The following is a 24,983-nucleotide window of genomic DNA, read 5'->3' as shown; positions in this document are numbered from 1 at the left end:
AATTATAAATCTGGAACAGATGCTTAGTATTTTTATGGCTTAAGCCTTCACATTGAAATCCTAGATATATTAGGAATTAATTTTGGTATAAAATATGAGATAAGGAAGTAATTTAATTTGTAATTTTATTATGAATTTAACTGCCACTTCTATCATGAGTCTACTTTTCAGAATTTCCTGGTTATTCTTGCATGTTTAATTTTTCACGTGAAGTTTAGAATTCTCAATTTCTCTTCTCAGAAAAGTCCTGTTGGTATTTTTATTGGGATAATATTAAAGTTATAGATTAAATTAAGAGTTATGATGAATTTTAAACTAAATGTTTAAAATTTGTCTTTAGGTTACTCAGCAGTTAGAGAATATCTGTCTACGGATCATTGATCTTGTTTTACAGAAACATGTAATTGGTAAGTTCAAACATAGAATAAAAAGGTAAATTGGGACTCTTTTTTTTTTTTTTTTTTTTTGCTGTACGCGGCCTCTCACTGTTGTGGCCTCTCCCGTTGCGGAGCACAGATGCGCAGGCTCAGTGGCCATGGCTCACAGGCCCAGCTGCTCTGGGGCATGTGGGATCTTCCCGGACCGGGGCACGAACCTGTGTCCCCTGCATTGGCAGGCGGACTCTCAACCACTGCGCCACCAGGGAAGCCCTGGGACTCTTTTTAAATTTGATGAAAAATGCATTTTAGCCCTTCAAATTCAACAAGATGGACAGTTTTGAGAAAGAGAGACTTGCATTCTGTTCAATTTGTAGATATACTTTCTGATTATAGGCATCCAGATTTTCATTTAGAGGTAGGCTTAACATATCCAGTTAAGAATTTTTGGTCTTGGAGTTTTTAAAGAACGGAGTATTTAAAGTTTTTTAGAAAGGAGGAACTGGGATGAGGTTCAGGTGAGGTTACTTTAATCTGGGATTGAAAAATGTGGAATGATAGACATATATCCTATCAGAAGTGTGAATTAATTGTTGTTCTCTTATCTGTTACGGTGCCTGACTGCTGAGTAGAATCAGTAGCTAATGCTGGATGTTATACACTGATTGGAATTTGTAGAGGAGACAACTTTTTCATAGTATCCAAGCATTTTGAAGATGCCAGCCCCAAATCTTGTGGGCATGAGGGAAATGCAACCTGTGTAGTGTATAGATAGAAAGATGGAACAAAAGCATGCTACTGCCTAAGAGCAGTTGTTTCCAAACTTTTTATCATTCACACCATTAGTAAAAAATTGAGCATGTACTTCTAATGTATGTGAATAATATTTGAATACCTATTTATAGGCAATATACATGTTACTGTACTACATTTACATACATAAAAATAGAAATGTAAAAACATGAGATTAAATATAAATATATATGTATATATTCACTACGTGTTCTAATAACATTCTTCTCCCATCTCAGTGGATTATCCTGCACCCTGCCAAGGGTACTCCTTACTTTTGAAATAGTTGCTGTAAAGCAGTACTTCTAAGGCTTCGGTGTGCATAAGAATCACTGAGGATCTAGTTAAAATGAAGATTCCTGGACCATAATTCCAGAGATTCTGATACACTCAAAAAGAGTATATTCACTTATGTCCTTATTCATGGAAGAGATTGTAACTGAAAATTCTCCATTAAAAAAATTTTTTTTAAGGACTTCAAACGTGAATTTTTTAATTGATTTACAGTATTATAATAGTTTCAGTATTACAATATAGTAATTTGATATTTTTATAGAATATGCTACATACAAAGTTATAAAATATTGACTGTATTCCCTGTGCTGTGCATTACATGCTTGTAACTTATTTATTTCAGGTGAAGGGGATTAAGAGATACAGATTACTAGGTATAAAATAAATAAGTTACAAGGATGTAATCTCCATTTAAATTTAAAGTAAAGTAATCTTGAGGAAAAAACTGTAAAGTAAAGCAAAGGGAAGTAGTTTATACTAACCTTCTGTAATCTGCCTACACCAAATATTTAATTTGAGCAATTACAACATCAGGATGTTAAAAAAAGGAAAGGGGCCTATTTCTTGGGTGTGGTGGGCAGAGGAGAAAGCCATGGTTTCAGCTGCCTGTCTCTTCTAATCTCATCCCTAGTCCCAGGGTGATAGCTGATCTCTCTTATGTTTTCAGCTGTGATGCACATAATGTTAGTGGCCCTTTTTTGAACCAATATTTGGCTATGCAAGATCTCAGATTAAAAAACAATAACAACCAAACTTGTTCTGGAAGATGTCATGGGCTGAATCTGTTAATCCAGGACCCCCCGCCACAGTAGTCTGACCATGTTATGTCTGTGGGTCCAATCTCTTTCCATTGTCCCACTTCTCCCTCCCTCCTTTGCCTGTTTTCATTGCTAATTTACTCATGAAGTTGATTTATTATTAGAAGCCAGGCTTAGCTGTTACTGATTTAACTGTTCTATCTTATGCAGTAAGTCAAAGTTAGTAAAACCATCCTACCCTAATAGTCAGTCTTCTTGGTTGAGAATAAATGAAAAAACTTCTGGTCAATTTAAGCAGAAATGGAATTTAGCGGAAGGATAGTCGTAGCACACCAAAGCAGTGGGAAGGCTGGAGTTGGCCAGAGCCAGCCAGGATTCTGCTGTAATAGTGGTCTGCTTAGAAGGCCAGTGCTGCCTTTGTCAACACTGGGTCCTAGGCTGCTGCCTACCATAGTCCAGACTCCAACACAGACCCTGTCCCCCCCACCCCCGCCCCCCAAAACTGGAACAGCTTTGTGCCTTCTAGTTTCTCCCTCAAGATTCAGAGTCCTGGTCTTGAGCATCTGAGTAGCCAGGTAATGCACACATGCCATAGCTGTCACGAATGTGAAAGGAAATATTTCTACCTTTTAGGCTTCACTTTAGGGAAGAGGCATTTGCTTTCCTGAACAGAACTCTCAGAAATTTTATATTCAGACAATTGGTTGTATTTCAAGTGATTGTCTTACATAACAAATTATTTCCCAGTATCTATGATTTCCGTCTTATTTTGCTTTTGGTAAGGCATATATCTGTATTACTAGCTTTTGAATGTATTAAGTTTTAAATAGTGTTACAGAAAAAAACTTTATTCAAACTTCCAGGGTGAATATTAGTTCCTTTTAATAAGAAGGGAAAAAAATAATTAACTTTGAAATTAAACTTTTTTGTTCAGTGACATGGTAGGAATTATTTGAAATTTTTGTATTGAGGTTTGTGTTTTCTGATTGTATGTTTAGATATAATTTGCTTTTGAGTGAGGGTAATAATAATAAATATGTGTACAAATGCAAGCACATTCCCTTTGAACTCTTCTACTTTGAGTATAATTGTCTTGAGGTAAATTAAGAAATACTGTACAAATTTTACAAGCTTTGTAAATTGACGAAATACTGTCCAGTATATAGTTTGTAAAAATATGTGAGACAGACAGATATTTTCACCTAGATTAATTAAGCTCTCTGAAGAACATTATTTGTAAATTTAAAATCCTGTGTAGGAGCCACGTACAATAATCTATTCCTTCTTGTATTCATTTCTAATATAGTTTTATATATATATGTGTATATATATATAAACTATACTTTCTATATTAAAAATATAATTTTTCAGTATTATAAGTAAGTTTAGTAAAAACAAATCTTTGGCTTGTCTTATTGAGTAGGGGCAGATCTTGGTAAGAAATGAAAGGTGGCAAATAGATGTAGCTGAAGATGTGAATGCTGAGAAACAGATGCTCAAAAGTACATTAGATGTAAAACATGTGTGAGTGTATAGCCTAAATCCTCTTCTGAGTGGTCTTTGTGTTTAATTTTTGCTATTTCCTGGGATTCTAACTAGAGATTTTCTTCTTTCTAGAATTCTATGAAGAAATTCTTTCACTGGCATATAGTTTAACCTGCCATGGTATTTCTCCTCAAATGTGGCAACTTCTAGGTATATTATATGAGATTTTTCAGCAGGATTGTTTTGAATATTTTACAGGTATGACTTTGACCATGTAATAGTTTTGCTTTTCTGTGTCTAAATAGATATTATTTTCGAGTAAAGGGTGGTGCTACCATAGGAGTGTTTTTCAGCCCTAGGAATAGAGGTAGTAGGAGGGAAACCGTATTGCCTACTGTATCTTAAATTACTTTGCAGTCAGAGTATATATCCATATATTTATTAATATCTTCTGAATATAGACTATATTCCAAGTATTGTTCTAAGCTCAGCAATACATCAATGAAAAAAATAGACAGCCCTTGCCCTTTTGACACTTCCATTCTAGTGGGGGGAGGGAGAGGGTAGGAAACACACAGCCAAGTAAGTAAATATACAGTATGTCAGATGGTGATGAGTGCTATGGAAAAAAAGAAGAAAATTAATAACAATCACTATAATAAATGACGAGCATTTTAGTCTTTCTGACCCACATTTTTCTCATTTATAGAAAAGGTGGATTTAACACTTTCATTTCTAGCATTTTGTGGTTGCAAGGGAAGATAGTAATGTGTGGGTGCTACAGAAATATGCTTTCAGTGGTAATAATTTATTTCTACTTCTGTTACTCAAGTCTCACTGGGATTTTGAATTTTTTTCCAGACATGATGCCTCTTCTGCATAATTATGTGACAATAGATACAAATACTTTACTATCAAATCCAAAGCATTTAGAAATACTTTTTACAATGTGTAGAAAGGTAAGCATGTCCTAAACATTTGTCATAGTGATTCTTACTAATGGTTTACTTACTAACGTTTACTTCCTAATGTTGTATTTTACTTCAGGTACTCTCTCAATTTGTTTCTTATACATTTAGTTCTGTATTGCTTTCATCAACATATATTTGTCATTTTGTATTTTCAAATGGAGTTTGGAATTATCTGAAAATTTCATATTGTGTGTTATACTTAAGAATGTTTGCTACTTTTATAGCTGTGTACTTTATAATGCTTAGGTAAATAATTTTCTTCGTGTTTTTTCTTTCAAAAATGCAGACTTGCTCCTTGATTAAAAAAGAGTGCTAGGAAAATATCACACAGTTTGTCAATTATTGATTTTTCTTTTAATTGAATGTATATATTAGAAGACACTAGATATAGGTAATTTGAACATAAATAACATAAGACAAAAAATTGGAATAGTTGGAAAAACAGCATCATTTAGCTCAATACAGGATAACTGGTAAGCCACACAATGGCTACTGTTGTATTTATACACAAACATGATTGTCTACTGTGTTATCTTTGTCACAAGTTAGATTTGGCCCTCTTGGTTATATCTGGGAATCATTGTTGACTAATGCTTTCCTCCTCTTTTAGATGAATATATGTATCAATATATACATAAATATAAAACTGTATTGCATAGAGATGGCAGATTTTAGAAAGCTCAAATAGCCAGAAACCTAAGTTTGGCCTTGGAGTTGGGAGTAAGATAGCTAGTGTACAACCTATTTTCCTCCCTAGAAGAGATGTGTACCAGACTCTGTTAAAAGCGCTGAACTGATAATCAGTTTATCTGATGGAGGTCTCAGTTCAGTTATAAAGAGCCTGGGAGATTTTGGGAAGTCACTAAGTTTCATCACATGTAAACAGCAGGAGGAGAATCACGATTTTTGAAGACTCATATTGCTCTGTAATAACCCAGCTTGTTAAGTCATAATCACCTGGCTGTCTTCAGTTTTTTCCTAAGTTATAGAGACAGCTGCTAGTGAGGGAAAGGGGAAGAGAAAGCAAAGGTAGAAAACATAACAATCCTACATGGTCCTTTATAACTCACAGTTGCTCTGTATTATAGCAGATATAGTAAAAGTGACGTTCACAGTGATGGCCTTCTACTTGTCAAGTAGTTAAATATATTTCTTATTTCTGGTCTTATTATTGAACTCTTACTGTACACTGGTATTTCCTAAGCACTTTATACACATGAATTTATTTAATCTTTACAACATTATATCACCTTTTGTTAAAGAGGAGACAGGCATTTTGCATTGTGCCTGAGGTTTAGAAAACTGACCTAGTCACATAGATGTTATGTGTTGGAGCTAGATTTGAATCCTGGTAATCTAGCTCCAGAGCCCATTTTTTAAGCTACTGTACTATATTTTGTTCCTCTTCCTTTTGTGGGGGGACAAAACCTCAAACCAACAAAACCAGCAAACAAAGAAACCAAGTCAATGCAATTTTGGGAAAAGGGGCTGAGTTTTTTCTTTCTGTATCATATAATCCTATGACATAAGTATATTACTATATTTCTTTTTACAGCTGGGGACTAAGGTACAGAGAATAAATATTGGGTGGGCCAAAAGGTGCGTTTGGTTTTTTCCGTAAGATGGCTCTAGTAGCATTTAGTTGTCTTTAACTTCATTTGAAACAATTTTGTTAGATTGTATGTGACAGCTGTCATATCACCATGAGTTTAAAAAAAGACTTATCAAAATTGGTGAATTTTTGTGTAGCCATTTTAATATTGAGGATGGAAGAAAAAAAGCAACATTTTTGGCATATTAAACTTTATTATTTCAGGAAAGGTAAAAACGCAACTGAAATGCACAAAAAGATTTGTGCAGTGTTTGGAGAAGGTGCTGTGATTGATCAAACGTGTCAAAAGTGGTTTGCGAAGTTCCGTGCAGGAGATTTCTTGCTGGCCGATGCACCACGGTCAGGTAGACCAGTTGAAGTTGATAGTGATCAAATCAAAACAATAATTGAGAACAATCAACGTTATACCATGTGGGAAATAGCCGACATACTCAAAATATCCAAATCAAGCGTTGAAAATCATTTGCACTAGCTTGGTTATGTGAATTGCTTTGATGTTTGGGTTCCACGTAAGTTAAGTGAAGAAACCTTCTTGACCATATTTCTGCATGCGATTCTCTACTGAAACGTAATGAAACGTTCTGTTTTTAAAACAAACTGTGATGGGCAATGAAAAGTGTATACTGTACAACAATGTGGAACGGAAGAGATTGTGGGGCAAGCAAAATGAACCACCACCAACGGCACCAAAGGCTGGTCTTCATCCAAAGGAGGTGATGTGTATATGGTGGGATTGGAAGGGAGTCCTCTATTACAAATGTCCCGAACACTTTTGGCACCAGGGGACTGGTTTCGTGGAAGACTGTTTTTCCACGGACCGGGGGCAGGGTGGGGGAATGGTTTTGGGATGATTCAAGCACATTATATTTATTGTGCACTTTATTTCTATTATTATTACATTGTAATAGGTAATGAAATAATTATACAACTTACCATAATGCAGAATCAGTGGGAGCCCTGAGCTTGTTTTCACGTGCCACTCACTGATAAGGTTTTGATATGAGTCTGCAAGCAATTGATTTATTGTGGTCTCTGTGCGGACAAACCTGTCTGCTAATGATGATCTGTATTTGCAGCCGCTCCCCAGCGCTAGCATCACTGCCCCAGCTCCACCTCAGATCATCAGGCATTAGATTCTCATAAGGAGCGTGCAACCTAGATTCCTTGCGTGCGCAGTTCCCAGTAGGGTTCACGCTCCTATGAGAATCTAATGCCACCGCTGATCTGACAGGAGGCGGAGTTTAGGCGGTAATGCGAGCGATGGGGAGCGATGGGACCAGTGGACCGCTACTGGTCCGTGGCCTGGGGGTTGGGGACCCCTGCTCTATTATGATCTCCTTCCAGAAAACCAAACCATTAATTGCAACAAGTACTGCTCGCAGTTAGACCAACTGAAAGCAGCCCTCAACGAAAAGCGTCCAGAATTAGTCAACAGAAAACACATAATCTTTCATCAGGATAACGCAAGAGCACATGTTTCTTTGATGACCCGGCAAAAACTTACAGCTTGGCTGAGAAGTTCTGATTCATCTGCTGTATTCACCAGACTTTGCACCTTTGGATTTCCATTTATTTTGGTATTTACAAAATCTCTTAATGGAAAAAATTTCAATTCCCTGGACTGTAAAGGCTGTAAAAGGCACCTGGAATAGTTCTTGGCTCAAAAAGATAAAAAGTTTTGGGAAGATGGAATTATGAAGTTGCCTGAAAAATGGCAGAAGGTAGTGGAACAAAAGGGTGAATACGTTATTCAGTAAAGTTCTTGATGAAAAATGTGTCTTTTATTTTTACTTAAAAAACTGAAGACACTTTTTGGCCCACCCAATAGCGTTTCTAAAAACACAGCTTGTAAATGGTAGAACTAGGATTTAGACCAAAGCATTCTGGTTCTAGAGCCCACATGTTTAGAATCTAGATCTAGAAACACTGCTCTTGAGGTAGAATTTTAAGTTTATGTAAATAGGGTTGGTTCTTGGTTTTGCTAGCTACCTGCTTATGTTTCAGCTCACTGATCCATCTGTTTTCCAGCTTCTACAATTTTATAGCTGTTTTTTCCTTTATCTCTGTCTTTGTGGATATATGCCTCTAAAATATCTTTACCTTTATTTTAATGGCCTTTGGGAAGGGATAAAATTGAATGGCGATGTTCAATCTGTCATCTTTATCTTTTAAATTCAGTTTTCTTAAATTGTATTTGTCTAGGAAATTATCCAAGTCATCTAAGTTTTCAAATATATAAGGAATATAATATTGTTCATAGTATTTTCGTTTTTAATCTTTCCTTTATCTGTATTTATGTCTTTCATAATGTTTTAAAATTTTGCTTTCTTTGCTTTTTAAAAATAATTTTGGCAAAAGTCTACTTAAGTCTTTTTTTAATGAATCTATTTTTGATTTCTGTTTGTTTTACCTCTTTTTGTTTATATTCCTAATTTCTATCTTACTTTTATTCTCTGGGTTAAGTCTGTTCTTTTTCTTATGTCTTGTGTTTGAACCCTTATTAATTTTTCCATATTTCTTTATTTCTAATATAAGCATGCCTCTACTCTATAAATCTCTCTTCTGGGAACCTTATTATAAGGCTGCCGTATTAGGTGTATGAACATGTGCACTGTATAATTGTTCATATCAGTGAAAATACAGAATTGACATTAGGGGAACAGGCTGGTAAGCTCTGTTATACTCATCTTCTGTAATACTGTATAGTCCTAAATGGTTATAATGTCTATGGCAAGTAGTTCAAATTATGAAGTCCAAATGAGGAAATTAAAAGGTGTGTAATATTAAATTTATGGTTTCATTATGAAAAAATGGGTGCATATAGACAAGAATTCAAAAGGAACAGAAAAACACAGGGTTTATTTAATTGTTTAAGAAGAAGGTTATTTTGTTTTCTTTTGATTTCATTGTATTTTATTGTTTTGATGCATTACATAAAGGGAAGCTTCATTTGTCTAGACAGTTAACTCATATAGCCTATTTTATTAATCCAAAGTTAAATAAGTGAATTATTACACCTTATAAGGAATCAGAGTAGATGAAGAAGATAGATGAACTTCATTTTGAACTTCCTTCTTTGGGTTGGCAAGGTAAACTTATGACTCAAGCAACGCTGAGATTCTAATGGCTGAATTTTTATGTGATATTTACTTCATGTAGACTTGATTAAATTTTTTGCAATTGCTATTTACTGCTGAGTGAAATTTTAATTACTGCAGGTACTATGTGGAGATGCAGGAGAAGATGCAGAATGTCATGCAGCCAAACTTCTTGAAGTCATCATTCTTCAGTGCAAAGGAAGGGGAATTGATCAGGTAATATATGTATAGAAAACATCCTACTTGATGTTTACATTTAAAATGTGCATGTCTGATTGATGTTTATATTGTGATGGAAAATTATAAAGATAGCCTATAGTTTGTGTTTACTGGTAGAAATCCTATGACAAAAATACCCAATGCAATTTGGCATCATATTTAAGAAATCATTGCTAAATTCAAGTTCACAAAGATTTTCCTCTAAGAGTTTTATGGTTTTAGCTCTAACATTTAGGTCTTTAATTCATTTTGAGTTAATTTTTGAATATGGTTTGTGGAAGGGGTACAAATTCATTATTTTCCACGTGGATATCAAATTGTCTCAGCACCATTTGTTGGAAAAAACCTATTCTTTCCCCATTGAATTATCTTGGCACACTTTGTGAAATCAATTGACTGTAAATGTGAGGATATATTTCTGGATTCTCATTCAGATTTAATTAATTTTTTTGTCCTTAATCCAGGACTGCAGTATCTTTATTACTGTAGCTTTGTAGTAAGTTTTGAAATTAGGAAGTTTGTGTCCTCCAATTTTGTTCCTATGTAAGATTGTTTTGGCTATTATGGTCCCTTGAATTTCCATATGAATTTTAGGATCAGCTTGTCAATTTGAGCAAAGAAGCCAACTGGGATTGTGATAGGCATTGTGCTAAATCTATAGATCACTTTGGGAAGTATTGTCACTTTGAGAATATTTAGTCTTTCAATCCCTGAACATGAGATGTCTTTCCTTTTATTTAGGTCATCTTTAATTTTTTTCAAAAATGTTTTGTAGTTTTCAAGTACAAGTTTCTTTCATTAAAATCTTCATAAAATATTTCATCCTTTTTAATGCTATTATAAATGGTATTGTTTTCTTAATTTTATTTTCAAGTTGTTTATTGCCTGTGTTTAGAAATACACTTTTTCTGTATTTATGTTGTTTCTTGCAACCTTGCCGAATTGCTTTATTAGTTTTAATAGAGTTTCAGAGAATTTCTTAGGATTTTCTGTACACAAGGTCATCTCATCTGCAGATAGAGTTTTACCTTTCCAACTTGGGTGCTTTTTATTTTATTTTTCTTGCCTAACTGCCTTGGCTAGAACCTTCAGTGCAATGTTGAATGGATGTGGCAAGAGGAGACATTTTGTCTTGTTCCTGATCTTAGGGGGCGAAGTATTCCTTTCACCATTAAGTCTGATGTAAGCTGTAGGTTTTTCATAGATGTCTTTTATCAGATTGAGTGTGTTCCTGTTTATTCGTGGTCTGTTGAGTCTTTTGATCATGAAGTCGTGTTGAATTTTATCAAATACTTTTTCTGCATCTATTGAGATGATCATGTGGGTTTTGTCCTTTATTCTGTTGATACGGTGTTTTGCTTTAATTGATTTTCAGATGTTAAATCAACCTTGAATTCCTGGTGTAAATCCTTCTTGATCATGGAGTATGATCCTTTTTATATATTTCTAGATTCAGTTAGGTGGTATTTTTTTAAAACTATTTTTGTACCTGTATTTATAAGAGATATTGATCTGTAATTTTTTTTTTCTTGTGGTATCTTTGTTTGGCTTTGGAATCAGAGTTATGCTGGCCTCATGTGGAATGAGTTGGGAAGTGCTCCCTCCTCTTCTATTTTTTGGAAGAGTTTCTGAAGGTTGGTGTTTTTTAAATGTTAGAATTTAGCAGTGAAACCATCTTTGCCTGAGTTTTTTTTGTGGGTAGTTTTAAAATTACCAATTCAATCTCATTATTTGTTATAGGTCTACTTGTATTTCTATTTTTTTTTTTCTTTTTTTGTGGTACGTGGGCCTCTCACTGTTGTGGCCTCTCCCGTTGCGGAGCACAGGCTCCAGACACGCAGGCTCAGCGGCCATGGCTCACGGGCCTAGCCGCTCTGCGGCATGTGGGATCTTCCCGGACCGGGGCACGAACCCATGTCCCCTGCGTCGGCAGGCGGACTCTCAACCACTGTGCCACCAGGGAAGCCCTCTATTTCTTTTTTTTTTTTAGCGGTACGCAGGCCTCTCACTGTTGTGGCCTCTCCCGTTGTGGAGCACAGGCTCTGGACACGCAGGCTCAGCAGCCATGGCTCATGGGCCTTGCCGCTGTGCAGCATGTGGGATCTTCCCGGACCGGGGCACGAGCCCGCATCCCCTGCATTGGCAGGTGGACTCTCAACCACTGCACCACCAGGGAAGCCCAAGCCCTCTATTTCTTTTTGAGTTTATGTAGGAGTTTGCATCTTTCTAGGAAGTTGTCCATTTCATGTAAATTAACTAATTAGTTGGCATGCAATTCATAATATTTCATTATATTTCTTTTTGTTTTTGTAGGTTGGTAATAATGACCCTGTTTTGTTCCTGATTTTAGTAATTATTATCTTCTCTTTCTCTCGCTCTCTTATTTCCCCTTTTTGTTAGTTGAGGTAGAGGTTTGTCAATTTTGTTCATCTTTTCAAGGAACCAATTTATGATTTTGTTGTCTGTTTTTTTGTTTGCTATTTCATTAGTTTTTGCTCTAATCCTCATAATTTATTCCCTTCTACTTGCTTTGAGTTTAGCTTGCTCTTCTTTTTCCAGAGTCTTGAGGTGGAAGTTTAGGTTATTAGATTGAGATATTTCTTCTTTTTTAATATAGAGATTGATAGCTATAAATTTCCCTCTAACCACTGCTTTAGCTACATTCATAAGTTTTGGCATGTGTTCATATTCATTCATCTCAAAATATGTCCTTATTTCCCTTGTGCTTTATTCTGGACCCACTGGTTATTTAGGAATGTGTTGTTTATTTTCCATATGTTTGTGAATTTACCAGAATTCTTTCTGTTAATGATTTCTAATTTTACTCCATTGTAATTGGAGAACATACTTTGTGTGATTTCATTCCTTTTAAATTTATTGAGGCTTATTTTATGGCCCTGCATATAGTCTGTCCTGGAGATTGTTCCATGTGCACTTGAGAATAATATGTACTTTGCTGTTATTGGGCTGAGTGTTCTGTAGATGTTTGTTAGATCTAGTTGGTTTATAGTGTTGATTAAGTCTTTTATTTTTTGCTGATCTTCTACCTAATTGTTCTATTCGTTATCAAAAGTGAAGTATTAAATTCTCCAACTGTTACTGAATTATCTAGTTCTCCCTTTATTTCTGTCAGTTGTTGTTTCATGTATTTTAGGGCTCTGTTATGTGTATGTATGTTTATAATGGTTTTATCTTCCTGATGAATTGACCCTTTTATCATTAAAATTGTCTCTCTTTATCTCTAGTAACACTTTTTGTTTGTTTTGATGTTGTTTTTGTCTAATATTAGTATATCCATTTCAGCTTTCTTATGGTTGCTGTTTGCATGATATATCTTTTTCCATTCTTTTACTTTCAACCTATTTGTATCTTTGAATTGACCCATTCACATTTACTGTTGTTACTTTTACACATAGATTCAATCTGTCATTTTATTTTTTATTTATGTCTCATGTTTTGTTATTGTTCCCCTATTCTTTCTTTACTGCTTTCTTTTGAATTAAGTACATATTTTCTAATGTCACATTTTAATTCTTTTTAATTTTTTTTCCACTATTTTAAACATTTTTCTTAGTGGTTGCTCTAGGGCTTACCATATATACCTTACCTTATCAGAATATACTTCAGATTGAGATTAACCTAATTTTTAGTGAGATATAGATGCATTACTCTTATATAGCTCTATTCCCTCTTTCCCCTTTTTGTACTACTGCTGTCATATATATTGCATCTATATATGTTATAAATCCAACAATACACTGTTTGTAATTATTTCTATTTGTAATTTTATTTCAAAGAAGCTAAGAAAAAAGGCAACCAAGTATATATCTACAGGTATATACTTGTTATATTAGCCTTCTTATTTACCATTTCTCAGTTCTCTTTATTTGTTTGCTGTGGGTTGAAGTTACCATCTGGTGTCATTTCCTTATTCCAGTAGAATCTTGCTTCTACATCCTTTGTATTGTTAATGTTGAATATATTACATTTTATAGTTTCAACAATACAATTATAACATGTTATTTTATGTGATTGCTTTTTAAAACAGTTAAGAAAGTGAAAGAAATACTATTTTTACTATTTTTTATAATTACATAATTACCTTTACTGGAGTGTGTGTGTGTGTGTGTGTGTGTGTGTGTCTTTCTTTGTCTTTGAATTACCCTCTGGGTCACTTGCTTTCAGCCCAAAGAACTTCCTTTAGTATTTCTTGTAGGATAGGTCTGCTAGCAATGAGTTCTGTTTTTTTTTTTTTTTTTCTGAGAATGTCTTTATTTCATCTTCAGTGAGGTTGAGGTCTGAAGGTATTAGTTCTGTTCTAGGCAAGTAGCATTGGGAGTGGAAGATTAGAACAAGATTCATAGTGGGAGTCATTGCAGACATTGCATAGAAAACACCAGAAAAAATAAGACATAAGATGAGGACAGGGAGAAGCCTGTGAGCACAGGTTTACCTTGGAAAATAGATGATCTTTTTCACAGAAACAGAAAGTGTAGATACCAGGAGATGGGAATAGAGTGATATTACTCAAATGGTGACCATCTAATGGTGTCAGTCAGTAGGTGTTCATAAAAAAGTGTATTCAATGGTCTGGGGAAAACTGGATAAAACAAAATTCATTTCATTATTGCTTGAATTCTTAGTGCCTTTATCTGGAAATGTGCCTAAGGGAGTGGTTAGTATTCTGTGTTTTCCAAATTAATTAACAGTGGAATCTTTTTGTTTTCCAAACCCAAGGAACATCTATTAACTGTTGTGACAGTGCCGTTTAGATAATGCTGATATAGAGATCTGTCTTGAGGTAGAAATAAGGGATGTGGAAGCTTAAGTCCAATGGCTTTATTTTTGCAGTTAAATAGGAAGAGTTGTAGAAAATGAAAAAAGTTGAAATTTCAGTTTGGAGGAGTCTAGTAAGTAGTAAAGAAAAATTGAATAAAAGAATTGCTTTTAGCTGGATAGACTCATTTGAAGTTAGCAAGTAAGAATTTCATATGTAATGTATGTACAGTGGGTTTCTACTCCTAAAACTGGGTTGTTAGAGGGATTGGAAAGTTGGTACCCAAGCATTTCTATATCAGAAAGTTAAGTGAGTTAACTCACTGTCTAATGTTAGTGAAGTTACCATTACTGTGCTGAAGGACTGTAATGCCTTAGAATTAAATTCCTCAATATTTCCTGTAAATTGGTAGTTAGATCTAGAGATTTGGTTGGATTCAATTGTGATTTTTTGGCAAGAATACTTCATAGGTGGTGGTGTGTATTTCTACTAGGGACAGAATGGTTGTCTCTCGTCTTATGATCTTAGTGCTGTTGGTGATGATATTCTAATTCTGTCATTCCTTCTTCATTTATGAGTGGAATTACTTCTATGAAGAGAAATGTTTTCTCATCAATTATTAGATTACTCTGAGGAATAGTTTGAGTATTTGCCTTTATTTGTCATGATTGAGACAATATGTTGTTTCCTTATGCTCCATCTTTGGAGCATCCTCCAAAGATGACCAGTGAGGTGTTTTTTATGGTTTTTATTTTTTGGCTTTTTAGTAGTATTTGACCTTATAGATTCAAATTTATTTGATACACATCAAATACATTCAGTATATTTAAGGTGTACAAAGTTCTTTCAACTTAGGCCAGTGGGAGCCTCTTGAGTTTGCCATATGAGTGCTTTTGACCTGACTCTCATAGCCTTTGGAAGTTTTCTGCTATCTGGTGTGATTAGATGTTCCAGTTTCATCTTGTACATTTCCTGCCCTACCCTGGGAAATGGTATTCCAAGACTGCACAAGGGATATTCCTTGCTATTGAGTAGGTCTTTATTTCCACAAAAGAGAACCAGGAAATACATATTATATTATCTTAAGATTAATGCATCATTAGTAGACACAGATATTTCCAGTTTCGGACTACATTATTTTTACTTAACCTAATTGATCCTAATCAGTATCTCCCACACCCAAAATCCTGGTTCTCATCATAATTACTCACTTACTTTACCCCACTAATATGTATATATTATCACCAACATACGATCACTATTAACAGTTTAAGATTTTTTAGTAGCTCCTTCTATCTCAAGGGTATATTCATATGCTAGGGATATTTATAGCCAAACAAGTCAAATCATAAATTTTAAAGTAATTTAACATAATCCCTGTTTGTTTGATTATTTATTTCATTTTATTTTAACTTTTAGGGATTGCTTAAATTTTTTGTGAATATAACATATGCATAGTCTAAAGTCTAATTTACAAAACAAGGTATATTCAGGGGAATCTAGCTTCCATTCCTGTCCCCTCTACCATTACTTTCTTTCCCCATTTCTACCCTCCCCCACCCCCCAGTTTTTAGTTCATCCTTTCATTTAAAAACAAAAAGCAAATAGTTATATCCGTTCTCTCCTCACCTTCTTAAACAGTAGCATACTAAACATATTTTTTTTCCATCTTGCCTTCTTCACTTAATAATATATCTTGCAGATCACTCCATAGTGGTATATGGAGATATTCTGCATAATCAATCCCCATAATTGACTTTATTTTAATATAAACGGATAATTTTAGTTTTACTAATTTTGAAACCTCAAAGTTTCTTTGTATTCTTAATGGCTTTGCATGTAATAGTAGATATTTGTTAAAATGAAGCTTTGTTATTAAAACATATCAAAAAGTTTTTCAAACTTAGTTTACATTTTCTTTTGGCTTCATTGATTCACAATAATTATTTAACTGTAGTAATAATTTTTAATAGAGCCTATGTCCTATATATGCTCTATATCAGAATATGAGACAAAATCAGTAGAGTTAATCAGACTAGTCATTTCTTTATAAAAATCTCAATCTTAAAAGTTCCACATGTAGTCATGTGTTTTGATATTATATATTATCCTAAACAAGTCTAGTATTCTTCTGATACTAATGTACTTACAGTTTGGCTTACTAAAGGAAACATATTGAATTTGTCTTAAATTTTTACATGAAACTCTGATTATTTTTTTAATAGATTTTATTTTTCAGAGTAGTTATAGACTCTCAGAGAAATTGAGCAGAAGATATAGAGATTTCTCTTGTACCCCTTACCCCACACATGCATAGCCTTCCCCATTATCAACATCTCCGCCAGGGTGGTGCATTGGTTATAACTGATGAACATACTGACACATCATTATCACCCAGAGATCGCAGTTTACACTAGGGTGTACTCTTGGTGTACACACTTTATATGTTTGGACAAATGTATAATGACATGTATCTACCATTATAGTATCATGCAGACTAGTTTCACCACACTGCCCTAAAAACCCTCTGTATTCCACCTATTCATCCCATTCTCCCCTGAAACTTTGATTTTTGAAGTTTAATTTAAAAATGAACTTATATTAAGACCTCAGAATTTTATTTTACACAAATCATTTTAGCCCATCCCTTTTTAAAAATTGAACTATAGTTACTGTACAATATTGTATAAGTCACAGGTGTGCAATATAGTGATTCACAATTTTTAAAGGTTATACTCCATTTGTAGTTATTATAAAATATTGGTTATATTTCCCATGTTGTACAGTATATCCTTGTAGCTTATTTTATACCTAATAATTTGTACCTCTTACTCCTCTACCCCTATATTGCACCTCCCCCTTCCCTCTCCCCACTGGTAACCCCTAGTTTGTTCTCTATATCTGTGAGTCTACTTCTTTTTTGTGATATTCACTAGTTTGTTGTATTTTTTAGATTCCACATGTAAGTGATATCATACAGTTTTTATCTTTCTCTGTCTGACTGATTTCACTTAGCATAATGCCCTCCAAGTCCATCCATGTTGCTGCAAATGGCAAAATTTCATTCTTTATTATAGTTGAGTAGTATTTCATTGTGTATATATACCACATCTTCTTTTTTTACATCTTTATTGGAGTATAATTGCTTTACAATGGTGTGTTAGTTTCTGCTTTATAACAAAGTGAATCAGTTATACATATACATATGTTCCCATATCTCTTCCCTCTTGCGTCTCCCTCCCTCACACCCTCCCGATCCCGCCTCTCCAGGTGGTCACAAAGCACCGAGCTGATCTCCCTGTGCTATTCGGCTGCTTCCCACTAGCTATCTACCTTACGTTTGGTAGTGTATATATGTCCATGCCTCTCTCTCGCTTTGTCACAGCTTACCCTTCCCCCTCCCCATATCCTCAAGTCCATTCTCTAGTAGGTCTGTGTCTTTATTCCTGTCTTACCCCTAGGTTCTTCATGACATTTTTTTTTCTTAAATTCCATATATATGTGTTAGCATATGGTATTTGTCTTTCTCTTTCTGACTTACTTCACTCTGTATGACAGACTCTAGGTCTATCCACCTCATTACAAATAGCTCAATTTCGTTTCTTTTTATGGCTGAGTAATATTCCATTGTATATATGTGCCACATCTTTATCCATTCATCTGATGATGGACACTTAGGTTCTTTCCATCTACGGACTATTGTAGATAGAGCTGCAATGAACATTTTGGTACATGACTCTTTTTGAATTATGGTTTTCTCAGGGTATATGCCTAGTAGTGGGATTGCTGGGTCATATGGTAGTTCTACTTTTAGTTTTTTAAGGAACCTCCATACTGTTCTCCATAGTGGCTGTACCAATTCACATTCCCACCAGCAGTGCAAGAGTGTTCCCTTTTTTCCACACCCTCTCCAACACTTATTGTTTCTAGATTTTTTGATGATGGCCATTCTGACTGGTGTGAGAACCACATCTTCTTTATCCATTCATCTGTTGATGGACACTTAGGTTGCTTTCATATCTTGGCAATTGTAAATAATGCTGCTATGAACATTGGGGTACATGTATCTTTTTGAATTAGTGTTTTTGTTTTTGTTTTTTTGGATATATACCCAAGTGTGGAATTGCTGGGTCATATGGTAGTAGTATTTTTAGTTTTTTTGAGAAATCTCCATCTGTTTTCCACAGTTAGCCCATCCCTTTTAATTGAAAGTAACTGTTAGGAAATATTTCTAATAAAATTAAACAATATTGCACTTGAGAATTGGAGTCATAGGATTTTAATGTATGAAATCCACTATGTTTCTTCAGTCTTATACCAACAGGAATTTTCTTTTTCAAAATTTTATTGAGATATATTTGACATATAAAATTATCTTAATTTCAAGTATACAACATGATTCAGTATTTGTATATACAGTGAAATGATCATGACAATAAGTATAGTTAACATCCATCACCATACATAGTTAAAAAATTTTTTTTCTTGTGATGAGAGCTTTTAATGTCTACTCGTTCTTAGCAACTTTCAAATGTACAATACAGTATTCTTAAGTTTAGCCACCATGTCGTTCATTACATCCCTATGACTTTTTTAGGAATTTTTTTTCTCAAGAGAAATTCTGATCACATCATGCTTATTTTTAGTCTCATTTTTTTTTTACACTTGACCCTTGAACAATGCAGGAGTTAGAGGCATTGACCCTCTGCACAGTCAGAAATCCACGTATAACTTACAGTTGGCCCTGTGTATACACGTTTGCTCCCTATCCGCAGATTCAACCAACTGTGGATGGTGTAGTACTGTAGTATGCGCTATTGAAAAAACCCTGCATTTAACTGGATCCATATAGTTCAAACCTGCGTTGTTCAAGGGTCAACTGTATTTCCAATATGATTTATCAAAGAAAAATTCCACCCTAGTCATTTTAACTCAAACATGGACGTTACTAAGTCTACATTTGGATTATTGCCATCATTTGAGCGTGGACTCTTGTAGAACAATCTTCAACTAAATGTAATCTTCACATAAAATGGAAGGAGACGTTTTGGCACTACTGTAGGACCTCTTTTTGGCCATTTAAGCTCTCTAGGTTTAATAATTCTAAAAATGATTTAAACAAGCAAACGTTTCACTGTCATTAAGAGTATCTGATTTATTGATAACACTTTACCAACATTCAGCTTTCTATAAAAGTTACTTGATTTCTCTTTTTCTTTTTTCCTCTAGTGCATTCCACTCTTTGTTCAACTTGTTTTGGAGAGATTAACCCGAGGAGTCAAAACTAGTGAGCTTCGTACTATGTGTCTTCAGGTTGCAATTGCTGCCTTGTACTACAACCCTGATTTGCTGCTACATACTTTAGAACGAATTCAGTTGCCTCACAACCCTGGACCTGTAACTGTACAGTTTATAAATCAGTGGATGAATGATACAGATTGTTTTCTTGGGTATGTATGTGTCTTTTCGATTTTACACTACATTTCTATTCTGGAAAGTTGACTTATTAATATGTACATATAATAGCATATAAAGAAATAATTTTTATATCTTAAGAATTATTATTATTTTTTATTTTTGGCTGCTTCGCTGCTGCACACAGGCTTTCTCTAGTTGCCGCAAGTGGGGGCTACTCTTCGTGGCAGTGCACGGGCTTCTCGTTGCAGTGGCCTCTCTCCTTGCAGAACATGGGCTCCAGGCTCGTGGGCCTCACCAGCCATGGCTCGCGGGCTCCAGAGCACAGGCTCAGTAGTTGTGGCGCACGGGTCCAGCTGCTCCGCGGCACATGGGATCATCCTGGACCAGGGCTCGAACCCACGTCCCCTCCACTGGCAGGTGGATTCCCAACCACTGGGCCACCAGGGAAGCCCTTTAAGAACTATTTTTAGTGCATTGTTAACATAATATTAAATTCTTAGAGAATTAAGAATGTGTTTCAGCAGTATAATCTAGTGGAAAGAACGCAGGCTCTGAAAATTAGGTATAGCCATTCCCCGCTTGTTTTTGACTTATGTGTATTGCTATATCTCTAGGCAACAAGAATTAAGTGTCCACTTGGATTCCATGACTATTAAGTGTCTATGGGTAACAACATTCTAAATAGAGTCATGTTTCTAAGGAAAGTACTGGTCTGGTAAAGATATAAAGACTTCAATGGAGCCCGTTTTCAAATGTGAGGTCAGAAGATTGTTAGTTGTAGTCCTGGTCCTACCCTGGTAGGAGAGTTTGGCTTTATGTGAAGCACTCTCCTAGCTTCCCAGCATAGGAAAAGTGAGATCCTAAGTAGTAGTTATAGGCCCACCTCAAGTGACCCAACACATATAAGTGACCCTGTTGTGCTAGAATTTGAGCTAAACTGCTGATTAATTTGTTCAAAACATTAGAAATAACTAGTGTTCTTTTTAAGTTTTGTAAGATATCATTTAGAAAAAGTTACTGAGGGGAAAATAATTTCAACAGGAGTAGTCAGGACATTGCCAAGTGGTGGGGAGATGATGGAGGGGCTTGAATTAGGATGGTAGAAAAGGAATGGGGGAGCATATTTATAAGTTGCTATGTGTATTCTAATTTTTCTACTTGTAGGAGACTGGAATTTGTCCCTGATTTAGATTTCTCACTAAAGCTTTGAAAGGAAGAGCATACTTTAAAAAGAAATTGTGCTTAAAGTTATCTCTGACAAAGATTTAGAGAGTAGAGATTTAGTCATTCACAGTTATAGTTAGTAGCATCTATAAGCAATTTTCCAAAAATAGAAAATCCATCTCAGCTATTGTATAGATTGGGCATGCTTGAATTGTGCTCCCTTGGATTCTTCAGAGCCCCACTCGATAATCATCTCCTGTACTATGATCCATTTGACACCTGGTGTGCACTGCTAGTTAGAGGCTACATGGATGAGAAAGTCACCAGGTCAAGCACAGTCCCTGTTACAGTATACTATACTTTGACATTAGTAACTTGAATCAGTCAAGCAATGGAAATAATGAAGAATAATAGAAGCTAGTAATATATTTGTCATTGGATATTACTCTCATTTTGAATCCCTGCCAGTGAATTTTTTGTTCATGCCTGCAATTTTAAGTGTTATACTAATATAGAAAATCTTTTAATTCTTAGTATTTTTAGTTTTAAACAATTTAGAAGAAACATTCATACAAAAATGTGTGTAATGTATATTGGTCAAACATTTTTCCTTCAGAATTAAATTTTCCTTATCCTGTTTTACAGAACAGGACATTTAATGATTTACTTATAGCTGTTACATTCAGCTTACTAGATGCTGAGTTTGTGGAGGAACTTTTGGCACCTGGGTTAGTATACAGTGCCAAGATACCTTGTAGACCAATCCAATGAAGACAAAGTCTAAGGGACTTCTCATTTTTTCCATTGGATAGGAATTTTATGCTATCGTATACAGGTATTCTTGTTTAATAAATAAAAAGTTGTTAATAAATAATTTATTTGTTTTATTTAATAAATAAAAGTTGTTACGCTAAGGCCCAGATACAGCATTTGTATTATCATAAATTGATATTACACAAGATTCCCCATATTAATTGCAGACTCCCATAGCTCTTTGATGATGATAATTGGTTTACAAAAGTTGATTTACATAGGATTTCATATAGTACAAAATGGAGATACCTCTGTGTAACTCCAGTGAATGAACCTTAGAATACACCTTGGACATTTCTTTTTGTAATTTCTTCGGAATTTGTTCTCATTTCTCATGTGCACATTTTTTTTCGCCTTTATAATTTGTAGGCATCATGACCGGAAGATGTGTATAATAGGACTGAGTATTCTTTTGGAACTGCAAAATCGACCTCCTGGAGTAGATGCTGTGGTGGGACAGATTGTGCCCTCAATTCTTTTCCTTTTCCTTGGCCTAAAGCAGGTCTGTGCTACCAAACAACTGGTAAACCGGGAAGATCGCTCAAAAGCAGAGAAAGCTGATATGGAAGAAAATGGTAAAGTGTTCTAATTGAAATGAATGCTAGAATTGATTGTGATTTGAGTATGTGTTTTCTTTGAGTTTTAGTCTATTTGGAAACATTAAACAGGTGTACATTTCTTGGCCTGTTAACACGTTTAACAAATATTTTGGGTTTGTTTGACTTAATTATAGTAGTCCCTTCTTACCACAATTTTGGTTTCATCGTTTCATTTGTCTAAAAATACTAAATGGAAAATTCTAGGAATAAACAATTCATAACTTTATTTATCTATTTATTATTGAAGTATAGTTGATTTACAATATTATGTTAGTTTCAGGTGTACAACATACATAGTGATTCACTGTTTTTATAGATTATACTCTGTTTAAAGTTATTATAAAATGTTGGCTGTATTCTGTGTGCTGTACAATATATCCTTGTGCTTATTTATTTTATACTTAGTAGTTTGTACCTCTTAATATTCTACTGTTTTACCCCTCCCACTTCCCTCTCCCTAATGGTAACTACTAGTTTTTTCTCCGTATCTGTGAGTCTGTTTCTGTTTTGTTATATTCATTTGTTTCTTTTATTTCTTATATTCCACATATAAGTGTGACATACAGTATTTGTCTTTCTCTGACGTACTTCATTAAGCATAATATCCTCCAGGTCTATCCATGTTGTTGCAAATGGCAAGATTTCATTCTTTTTTATGGCTGAGTAATATTCCATCACATATCTCACCACATCTTCATTATCCATTCATTTGTTGATGGATATTTGGGTTGCTTCCTTATCTTGGTTTTTGTAAATAGTGCTGCTGTGAACTTTGGCATGTGTGTATCATTTTGAATTAGTGTTTTTGTTTTCTTTGAATATATATCTAGCAGTGAAATTGCTGGATCATACTTTTAGTTTTTTGAGAAATCTTCATGTCGTTTTCCGTAGTGGCTGCACCAATTTACATCCCTACCAACAGTGTGCAAGGGTTCCCTTTTCTCCATATTCTTGCCAACATTTGTTATTTGTTGATGGCCATTCTTACTAAGAGGGGTGAGATGATATCTCATTGTGGTTTTGATTTGCATATCTCTAATGATCAGCAATGTTCAACGTCTTTCATGTGCCTGTTGGCCACCTGTATGTCTTCTTTGGAAAAATGACTATTCAGGTCTTCTGCCCATTTTTTAATTGGGTCATTTAGTTTTTTGACATTGAGCTGTATGAGCTGTTTATATATTTTGGATATTAACCCCTTATTGTAGCATATCATTTGCAAATATTTTCTCCCATTTATAGGTTGTCTTTTCATTTTGTTGATGGTTTCCTTTGCTGTGCAAAAGCGTTTAAATTTAATTAGGTCCCATTTGTTTATTTTTGCTTTAGTGTCCTTTGCCTTAGGAGACCCCCCCAAAATACTGCTACAATTTATGTCAAAGTGTGTTCTGGGGCTTCCCTGATGGTGCAGTGGTTGAGAGTCCGCCTGCCAATGCAGGGGACACGGGTTTGTGCCCTGGTCTGGGAAGATCCCACATGCCGCAGAGTGGCTGGGCCCATGAGCCATGGCCACTGAGCTTGCACGTCCGGAGCCTGTGCTCTGCAACGGGAGAGGCCACAACAGTGAGAGGCCCGCATATCGCAAAAAAAAAAAAAAAAAAAAAAGAGTGTTCTGCTTTTCTTCTAGGAGTTTTATGGTTTCTGGTTATACATTTAGGTCTTTAATCCATTTTGAGTTTATTTTTGTACATGGCATGAGAAAATGTTCTAATCTCATTCTTTTGCATGTAGCTGTCCAGTTTTCCCAGCACCACTTATTATTGAAGAAACTGATATTCCCCATTGTATATTCTTGCCTCCTTTGTCATAGATGAATCAACCCTAAACGCAGGAGTTTATTTCTGGGCTGTCTATTCTGTTCCATTGATCTGTGTGTCTGTTTTTGTGCCAGTACTATACTGTTTTGATTACTGTAGCTTTGTAGCATAGTCTGAAATCAAGGAGCATGATACCTCCAGCTCTGTTCTCTTTTGTCAAGATTGCTTTGGCAATTCAGGGTCTTTTATGGTTCCATATAAATTTTAGGAAGATTTGTTCTAGTTCTGTGAAAGATATCATGGGTATTTTGATAGGCATTAAATCTATGGATTGCTTTGGGTAGTATGGATTTTTTTAGTGATATTCTTCCAATCCATGAACATGGGATATCTTTGTATCATCTTTCGTTTCTTTCATCATTGTTTTATAATTTTCAGAGTAGAGGTCTTTCACCTCCTTGGTTAAGTTTATTCCTAGGTTTTTAATTCTTTTTGATGCAATTTTAAACAGGATTGTTTTCTTTCTTTCTCTTTCTGCAACTTTACTGAATTCATTTATTAGTTCTAAAAGCTTTTCATTGGAGACTTTAGGGTTTTCTGTATATAGTATTTTGTCATCTGAAAATAGTGACAGTTTTACTTCCCTTCCAACTTGGATGCCTTTGATTTCTTTTTCTTGTCTGATGGCTGTGGCTGGAATTTCCAATAGTATGTTAAATAGAAGTGGCGAGAGTGCGTATCCTTATCTTTAGAGGAAAATCTTTTAGCTTTCACTGTTGCGTATGATGTTAGCTGTAGGTTTGTCATAAATGGCCCTTATTATGTTGAGATATGTTCCCTCTATACCCA

At 34.9% G+C, this 24,983-nt stretch overlaps 1 protein-coding gene across 3 annotated transcripts in view; it reads left to right on the top strand.

Moving 5' to 3' along the window:
• IPO8 (importin 8) overlaps positions 1-24,983 on the top strand; it is a 70,892-nt gene that overhangs the window by 36,292 nt on the left and 9,617 nt on the right. For all 3 annotated transcript variants that reach the window (XM_004270881.3, XM_033430158.2, XM_033430159.2), the window contains 6 exons: positions 341-407; positions 3,839-3,964; positions 4,568-4,665; positions 9,508-9,603; positions 19,613-19,833; positions 22,148-22,353. In XM_004270881.3, coding sequence (XP_004270929.1) covers positions 341-407; positions 3,839-3,964; positions 4,568-4,665; positions 9,508-9,603; positions 19,613-19,833; positions 22,148-22,353 — 814 coding nt within the window. The remainder of the gene's footprint in view (positions 1-340; positions 408-3,838; positions 3,965-4,567; positions 4,666-9,507; positions 9,604-19,612; positions 19,834-22,147; positions 22,354-24,983) is intronic.

The sequence above is a fragment of the Orcinus orca genome, chromosome 11 (assembly GCF_937001465.1).
Source record: "Orcinus orca chromosome 11, mOrcOrc1.1, whole genome shotgun sequence".
NCBI lineage: Eukaryota > Metazoa > Chordata > Mammalia > Artiodactyla > Delphinidae > Orcinus > Orcinus orca.
This window is presented reverse-complemented; position numbering and strand designations above follow the sequence as displayed.